The following is a 14,366-nucleotide window of genomic DNA, read 5'->3' as shown; positions in this document are numbered from 1 at the left end:
ACTTGTTCACACACTTGTTCACACACCTGTTCACACACCTGTTCACACACCTGTTCACACACTTGTTCACACACTTGTTCACACACTTGTTCACACACTCCACATGTGTGGTTCATTCACACACAGTTTCAAACCCATCATCATCATGGTCTGACCATCTGAGCAGTTTCCTGCAGCTTCTCCTGGTTGGAACAGAGTCCAGAGCCGAGTCCTCCGAGAGCGTAGGCCGAGCGCAGCATCACAGGGTAACCGATGGTCTCGGCCGCCGTCAAGGCGTCGCTCACCTGTCGCAGAAACACAAACACCTTCAGTAAACGATTGTGTTTTAAACACAAGCTGGTCTCCTCCTCACAGACTCCACGGCGATGCTCGGCGCGATCTTCTCGTTGATCTCCATCAGTTTGTCGGCGAAGATCTGACGGTCCTCGGTGGCCATGATGGATTCCACCGGGGTGCCCAGAACCTTCACCCCGTACTTCTCCAGGACCCCCTGCTTGTACAAGTCCACTCCTGCCACAAGGTGTCGGAATGTCAGCGTCAACATCATTGAATTGACTTTTATTATATTTTATACATGATTAAATTCAATTATTCAAAGAAATATACATTTAAAAACATGTCTGTATTGAAAGGTTGGATTTGTTGTTGTTTATAATTAAATGTAAAAAAAAAAAATTGTATTTTCAAATGTAGTTTTTTCTCCAAAAAGTTTGATTTTTAATACATTTTCTAAAATCATTATTAATAATATTAATAATAATTGTTGAAATAAACTATTTCTATGATGAAGATTTAATTATTATTATTTATATATATACAGTATATATTTTAGTATAATTGAGTTCAATAACTTATATTATTAAAGGTTTAATTATTTTTTAATTACTCAATTCAATCATTTGTACATTGAAAGGTTGATTAAGGTTTGTTTTAATACTTGAAATAAAAATTATATTGAAAGGTTGATTTTTTGTTGTTTATAATTAAATGTAACAAAAAAAAAAAGTATTTTCAAATGTAGTTTTTTCTCCAAAAAGTTTGATTTTTAATACATTTTCTAAAATCATTATTAATAATATTAATAATAATTGTTGAAATAAACCATTTCTATGATGAAGATTTAATTATTATTATTTGTATATAAACAGTATATATTTTAGTATAATTGAGTTCAATAACTTATATTATTAAAGGTTTAATTATTTTTTAATTACTCAATTCAATCATTTGTACATTGAAAGGTTGATTACGGTTTGTTTTAATACTTGAAATAAAAATTATATTGAAAGGTTGGATTTGTTGTTGTTTATAATTAAATGTAAAAATAAATAATTGTATTTTCAAATGTATTTTCTTAACTAATAGTTTGATATTGAATACATTTTCTAAAACCATTATTAATATCATTTATAAACCATATACTGTTTAATTCAATATAATAATATTGGTGTAATTGTACCATTAAGTCCCACAATAACATTTCAAATGTTAAATTCACTTATATAAAGGTATATATTCTTTATCTTTGTATAAAGTGTTCCACTGACAGGTGGTGACATCAGCAGCTGGTGAATCAAAGATCTCACCACAGTTGAGGGCCGTCTGCCCGCCCATGGACAGCAGGATCCCATCTGGACGCTCCGTCTTGATGACCTCGGTGACGAACTGCGACGTGACGGGCAGGAAGTAGACGGAGTCGGCCTGTTTGGTTCCCACCTCGTTGGTCTGGACGGAGGCGATGTTGGGGTTCATCAGCACCGTCTTCACGTTCTCCTCCTGCAGACACCGGAGCGAACGTTTGAACTCGAGTCACACCTTCATCCTCGGATCGGTCACCAGATCCAGGTGGTTCTGATGCAGTGCTCGTGTTGACCAGCAGAGGGAGCACTACACGAGAGAGACCCCCCTCCAGAGGTCACGACCTGCAGATCCATAGTGGCTATAAGCGGTTGTTGAGGCAGTAACTCGATCATCGAGCCGTGGAAGCTCTTGATTCGTGACCAAACGTGGAGACAGGAAGCAACACGATCAGAATGAATCGGAAAAAGTGAAGCAGCGACGAAACATATCTGAAGAAACTGATCAATAATCGCAATAAAATACAATCAGATATTTGAACAACAATGATTCATTAAATGTGTATCTAAAGTGTGTGTGTGTTGTTGTGATGTGTGACTCTATTGTATCATCAATGTGTGTTTGTTGTTGTGATGTGTGACTCTATTGTATCATCAGTGTGTGTTTGTTGTTGTGATGTGTGACTCTATTGTATCATCAGTGTGTGTTTGTTGTTGTGATGTGTGATTCTATTGTATCATCAGTGTGTGTTTGTTGTTGTGATGTGTGACTCTATTGTATCATCAGTGTGTGTTTGTTGTTGTGATGTGTGACTCTATTGTATCATCAGTTTGTGTGTTGTTGTGATGTGTGACTCTATTGTATCATCAGTGTGTGTATGTTGTTGTGATGTGTGACTCTATTGTATCATCAGTGTGTGTGTTGTTGTGATGTGTGACTCTATTGTATCATCAGTGTGTGTGTTGTTGTGATGTGTGACTCTATTGTATCATCAGTGTGTGTGTTGTTGTGATGTGTGACTCTATTGTATCATCAGTGTGTGTGTGTTGTTGTGATGTGTGACTCTATTGTATCATCAGTGTGTGTGTGTTGTTGTGATGTGTGACTCTATTGTATCATCAGTGTGTGTTGTTGTGATGTGTGACTCTATTGTATCATCAGTGTGTGTGTTGTTGTGATGTGTGACTCTATTGTATCATCAGTGTGTGTGTGTTGTTGGACTCTATTGTATCATCAGTGTGTGTGTGTGTTGTTGTGATGTGTGACTCTATTGTATCATCAGTGTGTGTGTTGTTGTGATGTGTGACTCTATTGTATCATCAGTGTGTGTGTGTGTTGTTGTGATGTGTGACTCTATTGTATCATCAGTGTGTGTGTTGTTGTGATGTGTGACTCTATTGTATCATCAGTGTGTGTGTGTGTTGTTGTGATGTGTGACTCTATTGTATCATCAGTGTGTGTGTTGTTGTGATGTGTGACTCTATTGTATCATCAGTGTGTGTGTGTGTTGTTGTGATGTGTGACTCTATTGTATCATCAGTGTGTGTGTTGTTGTGATGTGTGACTCTATTGTATCATCAGTGTGTGTGTGTTGTTGTGATGTGTGACACTATTGTATCATAAGTGTGTGTTTGTACAAAACTCTCTTTTCATTGAAATATTGACATTAGAAAATGATCTTAAGCTCCGCCCACTGAAATACTTTTTCTGGAGATGAAATCTTGTTGACCATAACCACACCCACTCTGCTGTGATTGGTCAAGCATGGAGGTTTGTCACCGCACGTCACCAATAGTATCCACCTCCAAGGGACTCGTTGTATAAACAAAGTGTGATTACAGTTGGAGGAGGAGTGAAGCCATTATTACGTCATAATGGACTCTCGTAACCTCTCGTTCGTCCAGATTTCAGAGCAACTTTATAAAGTAATAAAGTGTAAAACATGGTCATGATGAGAAGTTACTGCGTCTTGAAGTACATTTACTTCATGACACCAGAGTCGATCATTAGTTTTAACCATTCAAATACATCTTTTACTTTACTCTGCTAGAATATACTAGTATTTAAGTAAGAAAGTAATATGTGCTCATATCACCTTCTACACATGTGTTTGCATATTTAAAAATATTGTAAGAAGCTGCAGGAACATCAAACCTGTTCTTTGTTACTCTTTAAGTTACAAACATTTTTAATAAAAAATAATCTTAAACACAGAACTTGGTGCAAACAAAACAGTGAACAAAAGTCATCTAAAGCATTTATTGATTGGCTGGGCGGCAAAGCATTATGGGAGCTGCTCAGGTCAGCGTTACTGAGAGGATCGTTAAGAAGACGACACTTCATAGTTAATGTTGAGTAGATAAGATAAGAAACTAAGGATAAAAAGATAATTGAAACAAATCGAACCTCCAGCAGTGAAAAGACGATCAAATAATCTGGATTTTACTGAAAGTTTTCTAATAATTACTGTATTTATTCAACCTGGAATACAAATGATGTTTTAACACAATATTGACATTTTATTGTATTCATCCCATGAATCTCACGTTCTCACCTTCATGGCCTTGATGGCCTGTGACCCCGAGTAGTCGAACTCTCCGGCCTGACCGATGGAAAGACCCCCCGAGCCCAGAACCAGAACCTTGCGCACCTGCAGAGAAACAACAACACAACGTGAACGACAATCGAACGACATCATTGGTTGTGTGTTCGCCTCACTTTGGGTCTCGGGGGGATCACAGGCTTCTTGGGCATCACAGACACGAGGTTCGCGTCTGATCCTTTGTTGATGAGCGACATGAAGACGTCGAAGAGAAACTGGAAGATAAAGAAACTTTAGATAAATGATCAACAGACTCACGTCAGCAGCTGAACGGATTAAAAATAAAAATGTCTGCTGATAAAAAATCATGTTTTTTTCTTTTTTCTTTTCTTACGAGGAAAATGTTAAATATTTTGACCCGGATTTGAACTTCTGTCGCACCTGTCGCACCTGTGACACCTGTGACATAAAACACACTCGTGCAGCTCAGTCGACACCAGCTGAGCACCTGCTACTGTGACGTCTGCAAACACCTGAGCTTCTGGTGGAGGAAACTATCTTTATGGTGTTGTGATAGTATAGTGACAAGTATATATGTGTAGTATTGTCCAGTACTTGACTCTGGTGTTGTCATAGTGTAGTGACAAGTATATATGTGTAGTATTGTCCAGTACTTGACTCTGGTGTTGGGATAGTGTAGTAACAAGTATATATGTGTAGTATTGTCCAGTTCTTGACTCTGGTGTTGTGATAGTGTAGTGACAAGTATATATGTGTAGTATTGTCCAGTACTTGACTCTGGTGTTGTCATAGTGTAGTGACAAGTATATATGTGTAGTATTGTCCAGTACTCCTCTCTGGTGTTGTGATAGTGTAGTAACAAGTATATAAGTGTAGTATTGTCCAGTACTTGACTCTGGTGTTGTGATAGTGTAGTAACAAGTATATATGTGTAGTATTGTCCAGTACTCCTCTCTGGTGTTGTGATAGTGTAGTAACAAGTATATAAGTGTAGTATTGTCCAGTACTTGACTCTGGTGTTGTGATAGTGTAGTAACAAGTATATATGTGTAGTATTGTCCTGTACTTGACTCTGGTGTTGTGATAGTGTAGTAACAAGTATATATGTGTAGTATTGTCCAGTACTTGACTCTGGTGTTGTGATAGTGTAGTAACAAGTATATATGTGTAGTATTGTCCAGTACTTGACTCTGGTGTTGTGATAGTGTAGTAACAAGTATATAAGTGTAGTATTGTCCAGTACTTGACTCTGGTGTTGTGATAGTGTAGTAACAAGTATATATGTGTAGTATTGTCCAGTACTTGACTCTGGTGTTGTGATAGTGTAGTAACAAGTATATAAGTGTAGTATTGTCCAGTACTTGACTCTGGTGTTGTGATAGTGTAGTAACAAGTATATATGTGTAGTATTGTCCAGTACTTGACTCTGGTGTTGTGATAGTGTAGTAACAAGTATATATGTGTAGTATTGTCCAGTACTTGACTCTGGTGTTGTGATAGTGTAGTAACAAGTATATATGTGTAGTATTGTCCAGTACTTGACTCTGGTGTTGTGATAGTGTAGTAACAAGTATATATGTGTAGTATTGTCGAGTACTTGACTCTGGTGTTGTGATAGTGTAGTAACAAGTATATACGTGTAGTATTGTCCAGTACTTGACTCTGGTGTTGTGATAGTGTAGTGACAAGTATATATGTGTAGTATTGTCCAGTACTTGACTCTGGTGTTGTGATAGTGTAGTAACAAGTATATATGTGTAGTATTGTCCAGTACTTGACTCTGGTGTTGTGATAGTGTAGTAACAAGTATATATATATAGTATTGTCAAGTACTTGACTCTGGTGTTGTGATAGTGTAGTAACAAGTATATATGTATAGTATTGTCAAGTACTTGACTCTGGTGTTGTGATAGTGTAGTAACAAGTATATATGTATAGTATTGTCAAGTACTTGACTCTGGTGTTGTGATAGTGTAGTAACAAGTATATATGTGTAATATTGTCCAGTACTTGACTCTGGTGTTGTGATAGTGTAGTAACAAGTATATATGTGTAGTATTGTCCTGTACTTGACTCTGGTGTTGTGATAGTGTAGTAACAAGTATATATGTGTAGTATTGTCCAGTACTTGACTCTGGTGTTGTGATAGTGTAGTAACAAGTATATATGTGTAGTATTGTCCAGTACTTGACTCTGGTGTTGTGATAGTGTAGTAACAAGTATATAAGTGTAGTATTGTCCAGTACTTGACTCTGGTGTTGTGATAGTGTAGTAACAAGTATATATGTGTAGTATTGTCCAGTACTTAACTCTGGTGTTGTGATAGTGTAGTAACAAGTATATATGTGTAGTATTGTCCAGTACTTAACTCTGGTGTTGTGATAGTGTAGTAACAAGTATATATGTGTAGTATTGTCCAGTACTTGACTCTGGTGTTGTGATAGTGTAGTAACAAGTATATATGTGTAGTATTGTCCAGTACTCCTCTCTGGTGTTGTGATAGTGTAGTAACAAGTATATAAGTGTAGTATTGTCCAGTACTTGACTCTGGTGTTGTGATAGTGTAGTAACAAGTATATATGTGTAGTATTGTCCAGTACTTGACTCTGGTGTTGTGATAGTGTAGTAACAAGTATATATGTGTAGTATTGTCCAGTACTTGACTCTGGTGTTGTGATAGTGTAGTAACAAGTATATATGTGTAGTATTGTCCAGTACTTGACTCTGGTGTTGTAATAGTGTAGTAACAAGTATATATGTGTAGTATTGTCCAGTACTTGACTCTGGTGTTGTGATAGTGTAGTAACAAGTATATAAGTGTAGTATTGTCCAGTACTTGACTCTGGTGTTGTGATAGTGTAGTAACAAGTACATAAGTGTAGTATTGTCCAGTACTTGACTCTGGTGTTGTGATAGTGTAGTAACAAGTATATATGTGTAGTATTGTCCAGTACTTGACTCTGGTGTTGTGATAGTGTAGTAACAAGTATATATGTGTAGTATTGTCCAGTACTTGACTCTGATGTTGTGATAGTGCAGTAACAAGTATATATGTGTAGTATTGTCCAGTACTTGACTCTGGTGTTGTGATAGTGTAGTAACAAGTATATATGTGTAGTATTGTCCAGTACTTGACTCTGGTGTTGTAGTATTTACAGACCACATGACTCTTGACGAAGTCGTAACTACTTTCATTTGTTTTCAAACCAAAATATGTCCAAACATCAGCTTTAAAAGCTGCTGGACTCACTGTATCCTCTTGTCCTCAGTCATCATTCTTCCTTTAGCTGCGGAGGACGTAATGACTTCTGCCATCTAGAGGCAGGAAGTTTAATTGAAGCACATAAATGAACACACATGTTGATCATGTGTCAGTATCATCCGACCACATGACAGTAAATCGACTTCACATGTGACGTCAACACGTGTCGAGTCTGATTAGTTTTCTTTGTTTTCATCTTCTTCGGTCGTTTCAAGAGAATTTGTCTCCATTTCAAGTTTCACTGAAAGAGTTGAAAAGTGCATTTTCTGCTCTCGCTTCGACTCCCAGACTGTAATTACCTCGGTGTCCGTGGGGCCGCCCTTCGCCTCCGGGTGGAACTGAGCCGTGAAGACGGGCTTGGTGTCGTGCATGATGCCCTGCAACAGAGTTCTGGTGAGTCGGGGTTCTGGTGAGGCGACAGGAAGTGGGGCGACAGGAAGTGGGGCGACGCACCTCGTTGGTGCCGTCGTTGGCGTTGACGAAGAGGGGGCTCCAGCCCAGAGGCAGCGAGTCGCTGTCGATGCCGTAGCCGTGGTTCTGCGCCGTGATGAAGGCCTGGCCCGTCATCAGGTTCACCACCGGCTGGTTCTGGCCTCTAGGGGGGAGCGGAGGTCAAATGAGCCGAGGTCGTTGGAGGTCGTTGGAGGTCGCGTGAGAAGACGAAGACTCGCCTGTTGCCCATCGGCAGCTTGTACGACCGAGCGCCGGCGGCCAGAGCCGTGATTTGGTTTCCCATGCAGATCCCGAAGACCGGCTGAGGACGCTGGCTCTCCAGGACCTGCACACGCAACACGTTCATGACTTCACATGATTGACACGCTTCAGATACACGGAAGAAAAACTGCCTTTTTTTCAGACCTTTTGGAAAAAGTACTTCAAGATTCTATTCATTTGTAATAACATAAGTATTTAAACTATAAAAAATACTTCTTGGTTATTTTATATTTAAATTTGAGTTTTGTTCATTATCTGATCATTATTATACATTTTATTTATCATTTTAATTTTTTACTAAGCCTCGTGTCGTCTCTGGGTCAAGGTGACCCGAAGTCCCGGAGTCAAATGTGTTTGTGGCATCCCTTGTGTTGTCTCTGGGTCAAGGTGACCCCCCCCCCAAGGCCCGGAGTCAAATGTGTTTGTGGCATCCCTTGTGTTGTCTCTGGGTCAAGGTGACCCCCCCCCCAAGGCCCGGAGTCAAATGTGTTTGTGGTATCCCTTGTGTTGTCTCTGGGTCAAGGTGACCCCGGAAGGCCCGGAGTCAAATGTGTTTGTGGCATCCCTTGTGTTGTCTCTGGGTCAAGGTGACCCGAAGTCAAATGTGTTTGTGGCATCCCTTGTGTTGTCTCTAGGTCAAGGTGACCCCGGAAGTCCCGGAGTCAAATGTGTTTGTGGCATCCCTTGTGTTGTCTCTAGGTCAAGGTGACCCCGGAAGTCCCGGAGTCAAATGTGTTTGTGGCATCCCTTGTGTTGTCTCTGGGTAAAGGTGACCCCCGCCCCAAGGCCCGGAGACAAATGTGTTTGTGGTATCCCTTGTGTTGTCTCTGGGTCAAGGTGACCCCGGAAGGCCCGGAGTCAAATGCGTTTGTGGTATCACTTGTGTTGTCTCTAGGTCAAGGTGACCCCGGAAGGCCCGGAGACAAATGTGTTTGTGGTATCACTTGTGTTGTCTCTGGGTCAAGGTGACCCCGGAAGGCCCGGAGACAAATGTGTTTGTGGTATCCCTTGTGTTGTCTCTGGGTCAAGGTGACCCGAAGTCCCGGAGTCAAATGTGTTTGTGGCATCCCTTGTGTTGTCTCTGGGTCAAGGTGACCCCGGAAGTCCCGTAGTCAAATGTGTTTGTGGTATCCCTTGTGTTGTCTCTAGGTCAAGGTGACCCCGGAAGGCCCGGAGACAAATGTGTTTGTGGTATCCCTTGTGTTGTCTCTGGGTCAAGGTGACCCGAAGTCCCGGAGTCAAATGTGTTTGTGGCATCCCTTGTGTTGTCTCTGGGTCAAGGTGACCCCGGAAGTCCCGTAGTCAAATGTGTTTGTGGTATCCCTTGTGTTGTCTCTAAGTCAAGGTGACCCCGGAAGGCCCGGAGACAAATGTGTTTGTGGTATCCCTTGTGTTGTCTCTGGGTCAAGGTGACCCGAAGTCCCGGAGTCAAATGTGTTTGTGGCATCCCTTGTGTTGTCTCTGGGTCAAGGTGACCCCGGAAGTCCCGTAGTCAAATGTGTTTGTGGTATCCCTTGTGTTGTCTCTAGGTCAAGGTGACCCCGGAAGGCCCGGAGACAAATGTGTTTGTGGTATCCCTTGTGTTGTCTCTAGGTCAAGGTGACCCCGGAAGGCCCGGAGACAAATGTGTTTGTGGTATCCCTTGTGTTGTCGAGACAATCTGATTTTAAAATGTGCGTTAATATAATTAACAACAATTTAAAAATAACATATTTTCATTTTCTTTATTGTTGGTTCCTTTTTAACTATGTGTTCTTATTTTATTTGTTTGATTCTTAGACACAATATATATTTTACAGGCGTTTTATTTGAAATTTAATTTAAAAAAAGATTGTATCTATTTATTAAAGGTTATTCTTTCAATCATAGGTCGTGTTATTGATCTACTGTAGGATCTTCTTTGATTCTATTGGATCGTAGGTTCTTCTCTTCAGTGACGTCTACCTGACGGATGTTCTGAACCAGCTCGGAGGCGAGCGCTGGATCTCCAGGTCCGTTAGAGATGAAGAGTCCGTCGTACTCCAGGCTCATCAGGTCCTGGTTCCACGGAACCAAGTGAACTTCTGCGCCGCGCTGTGAGGAACAAAGACATCTGAACTTATCAAGGTCTGCAGGATCAGATCAGAACAGACAGCAGCGTATATAATATATATATATATATATATATATATATATATATATATATATTCCCATAATCCGCAGCTAAAGAAACCATACAATCCTGGCGATTACTGAGGACGAGAGGATACAGTGAGTCCAGCAACTTTTAAAGCAATACTACACATACGTATATCCTTGTTACTACACTATCACAACACCAGAGTCAAGTACTGGACAATACTACACATATATACTTGTTACTACACTATCACAACACCAGAGTCAAGTACTGGACAATACTACACATATATACTTGTTACTACACTATCACAACACCAGAGTCAAGTACTCAACAATACTACACATATATCCTTTTTACTACACTATCACAACACCAGAGTCAAGTACTCAACAATACTACACATATATCCTTTTTACTACACTATCACAACACCAGAGTCAAGTACTGGACAATACTACACATATATACTTGTTACTACACTATCACAACACCAGAGTCAAGTACTGGACAATACTACACATATATACTTGTTACTACACTATCACAACACCAGAGTCAAGTACTGGACAATACTACACTTATATACTTGTTACTACACTATCACAACACCAGAGTCAAGTACTCCACAATACTGCACATATATACTTGTTACTACACTATCACAACACGAGAGTCAAGTACTCCACAATACTACACATATATCCTTGTTACTACACTATCACAACACCAGAGTCAAGTACTCCACAATACTACACATATATACTTGTTACTACACTATCACAACACCAGAGTCAAGTCCTCAACAATACTACACATATATACTTGTTACTACACTATTACAACACCATAGTCAAGTACTGAACAATACTACACATATATACTTGTTACTACACTATCACAACACCAGAGTCAAGTACTGGACAATACTACACATATATACTTGTTACTACACTATCACAACACCAGAGTCAAGTACTGGACAATACTACACATATATACTTGTTACTACACTATCACAACACCAGAGTCAAGTACTAGACAATACTACACATATATACTTGTTACTACACTATCACAACACCTGAGTCAAGTACTGGACAATACTACAAACATAAATACTTGTCAATACAGTATCACTATAAATACTATATATACTATATATCGTATCCTTGTATCTTGATGCGCATCAACACTGCTGTGAAGACACAGATTCATGTGATATTTTCATGTCCAATCTTCTGGACCAGGTTCAAGTCAACAAGTCCAGGTGAAGGTCACGAGGACTCAGATATAAAATGTCAGCTTTAACAAGAGCTCGAGTCTCACCTTGACGAGGAGACGAATGATGTTGTGTTTTATTCCACAGTCCACGGCCACCACCTTCACAGGGTTCCCCTCGCCAAACACCTTGGCCTCCTGAAAGCAACATCAGCTGAATGAGAGCGAAGAGGTCCTTCTTGTTTGACCTCACGTTACCTTCGTGGAGACGTCAGCGATGAGGTTCCTCTGGTTGGGGTCAAAGATCTCCACGTGTTGACCGTCAAACTCGATCTTTCCTAGGACGGTTCCCTGAGAAGATTCAAAGTACTTGAGAAGACCGAAGAACGTTTATGTCCAAGATGTTTCTCTGATACCTTGTCTCTGATGACCTTGGTCAACATCCGCGTGTCGATACCAAACAGTGCCGGGACCTGAGAAGAACAAGATGTTCGTTCATGTTGCAGCAGCAGTTCGATGAGTGAGATTTTAAAACCTTCTCTTCGTGCAGCCATTGACCCAGAGACTTGACGGAGTTCCAGTGACTGTAGTCGTGACTGTAGTCCTGGACCAGCAGACCTGAGACCTTCACACATGAAGAACATGACAAACGTCAGGAATATGAAGAACAAAATGAAGAACATCATGAAGAACAACATGAAGAACAACATCAAAAACAAAATGAAGAACATCATGAAGAACAACATGAAGAACAACACGAAGAACATCATGAAGAACAACATGGAGAACAACATGAAGAACAACATGAAGCACATCATGAAGCACAACATGAAGAACATCATGAAGAACATCATGAAGAACATCATGAAGAACATCATGAAGAACAACATGAAGAACATCATGAAGAACATGATGAAGAAAATCATGAAGAACATCATGAAGAACAACATGAAGAACAACATGAAGAACATGATGAAGAACATCGTGAAGAACATCATGAAGAACATCACGAAGAACAACATGAAGAACATCATGAAGAACATGATGAAGAAAATCATGAAGAACATCATGAAGAACATGATGAAGAACATCATGAAGAACATCATGAAGAACATCATGAAGAACATCATGAAGAACAACATCAAAAACATCATGAAGAACAACATGAAGAACATCATGAAGAACAACATCAAAAACATCATGAAGAACAACATGAAGAACAACATGAAGAACATCATGACGAACATCATGAAGAACAACATGAAGAACAACATCAAAAACATCATGAAGAACAACATCAAAAACAACATGAAGAACAACATGAAGAACATCATGACGAACATCATGACGAACATCACGAAGAACAACATGAAGAACATCATGAAGAACAACATGAAGAACAACATGAAGCACATCATGAAGCACAACATGAAGAACATCATGAAGAACAACATGAAGAACATCATGAAGAACAACATGAAGAACATCATGACGAACATCATGAAGAACATCATGAAGAACATCATGAAGAAAATCATGAAGAACAACATCAAAAACAACATGAAGAACATCACGAAGAACATCATGAAGAACAACATGAAGAACATCATGAAGAACAACATGAAGAACATCATGAAGAACAACATGAAGAACATCATGAAGAACAACATCAAAAACAACATGAAGAACATCACGAAGAACATCATGAAGAACAACATGAAGAACAACATGAAGAACAACATGAAGCACATCATGAAGCTCAACATGAAGAACATCATGAAGAACATAATGAAGAACAACATGAAGAACATCATGAAGAACAACATCAAAAACAACATGAAGAACATCACGAAGAACAACATGAAGAACATCATGAAGAACATCATGAAGAACAACATGAAGAACATCATGAAGAACAACATCAAAAACAACATGAAGAACATCACGAAGAACATCATGAAGAACAACATGAAGAACAACATGAAGAACAACATGAAGAACAACATGAAGCACATCATGAAGCTCAACATGAAGAACATCATGAAGAACATCATGAAGAACAACATGAATAACAACATGAAGCACATCATAAAGAACAACATGAAGCACATCATGAAGAACATCATGAAGAACATAATGAAGAACATCATGAAGAACAACATGAAGAACATCATGAAGAACATCATGAAGAACATCATGAAGAACATCATGAAGAACAACATGAAGAACAACACGAAGAACATCATGAAGAACAACATGAAGAACATCATTAAGAACAACATGAAGCACATCATGAAGCTCAACATGAAGAACATCATGAAGAACATCATGAAGAACATAATGAAGAACATCATGAAGAACAACATGAAGAACATCATGAAGAACATCATGAAAAACATCATGAAGAAAATCATGAAGAACATCATGAAGAACATCATGAAGCTCAACATGAAGAACATCATGAAGAACATCATGAAGAACAACATGAAGAACAACATGAAGAACATCATGAAGAACAACATGAAGAACATGGAGAACATCATGAAGAACAACATGAAGAACAACATGAAGAACATCATGAAGAACAACATGAAGAACAACATGAAGAACATCATGAAGAACAACATGAAGAACATCATGAAGAACAACATGAAGAACATCATGAAGAACATCATGAAGAACATCATGAAGAACAACATGAAGAACAACATGAAGAACAACATGAAGAACATCATGAAGAACATCATGAAGAACAACATGAAGAACAACATGAAGAACATCATGAAGAACAACATGAAGAACAACATGAAGAACATCATGAAGAACAACATGAAGAACAACATGAAGAACATCATGAAGAACAACATGAAGAACATCATGAAGAACAACATGAAGAACAACATGAAGAA

At 39.1% G+C, this 14,366-nt stretch overlaps 1 protein-coding gene across 3 annotated transcripts in view; it reads right to left on the bottom strand.

Moving 5' to 3' along the window:
* cps1 (carbamoyl-phosphate synthase 1, mitochondrial) overlaps window positions 1–14,366 on the bottom strand; it is a 97,584-nt gene that overhangs the window by 70,952 nt on the left and 12,266 nt on the right. For all 3 annotated transcript variants that reach the window (XR_015713146.1, XR_015713145.1, XM_087803446.1), the window contains 13 exons: window positions 11,993–12,082; window positions 11,874–11,930; window positions 11,716–11,808; window positions 11,566–11,655; window positions 10,062–10,190; window positions 8,075–8,181; window positions 7,857–7,998; window positions 7,703–7,780; window positions 4,297–4,395; window positions 4,133–4,228; window positions 1,587–1,776; window positions 353–510; window positions 156–284 (listed from right to left, as the gene is read on the bottom strand). Coding sequence is in view for 1 of the 3 variants with exons in the window: in XM_087803446.1 (XP_087659572.1) it covers window positions 156–284; window positions 353–510; window positions 1,587–1,776; window positions 4,133–4,228; window positions 4,297–4,395; window positions 7,703–7,780; window positions 7,857–7,998; window positions 8,075–8,181; window positions 10,062–10,190; window positions 11,566–11,655; window positions 11,716–11,808; window positions 11,874–11,930; window positions 11,993–12,082 (1,458 nt within the window). In the remaining 2 variants the exon portion in view is untranslated. The remainder of the gene's footprint in view (window positions 1–155; window positions 285–352; window positions 511–1,586; window positions 1,777–4,132; window positions 4,229–4,296; window positions 4,396–7,702; window positions 7,781–7,856; window positions 7,999–8,074; window positions 8,182–10,061; window positions 10,191–11,565; window positions 11,656–11,715; window positions 11,809–11,873; window positions 11,931–11,992; window positions 12,083–14,366) is intronic.

The sequence above is a fragment of the Callionymus lyra genome, chromosome 12, assembly GCF_982586985.1.
Source record: "Callionymus lyra chromosome 12, fCalLyr1.hap1.1, whole genome shotgun sequence".
NCBI classification, from domain to species: Eukaryota; Metazoa; Chordata; class Actinopteri; order Syngnathiformes; family Callionymidae; genus Callionymus; species Callionymus lyra.
Note: the sequence above shows the minus strand (reverse complement) of the source record. Positions and strands in the feature narration are given on the sequence as shown.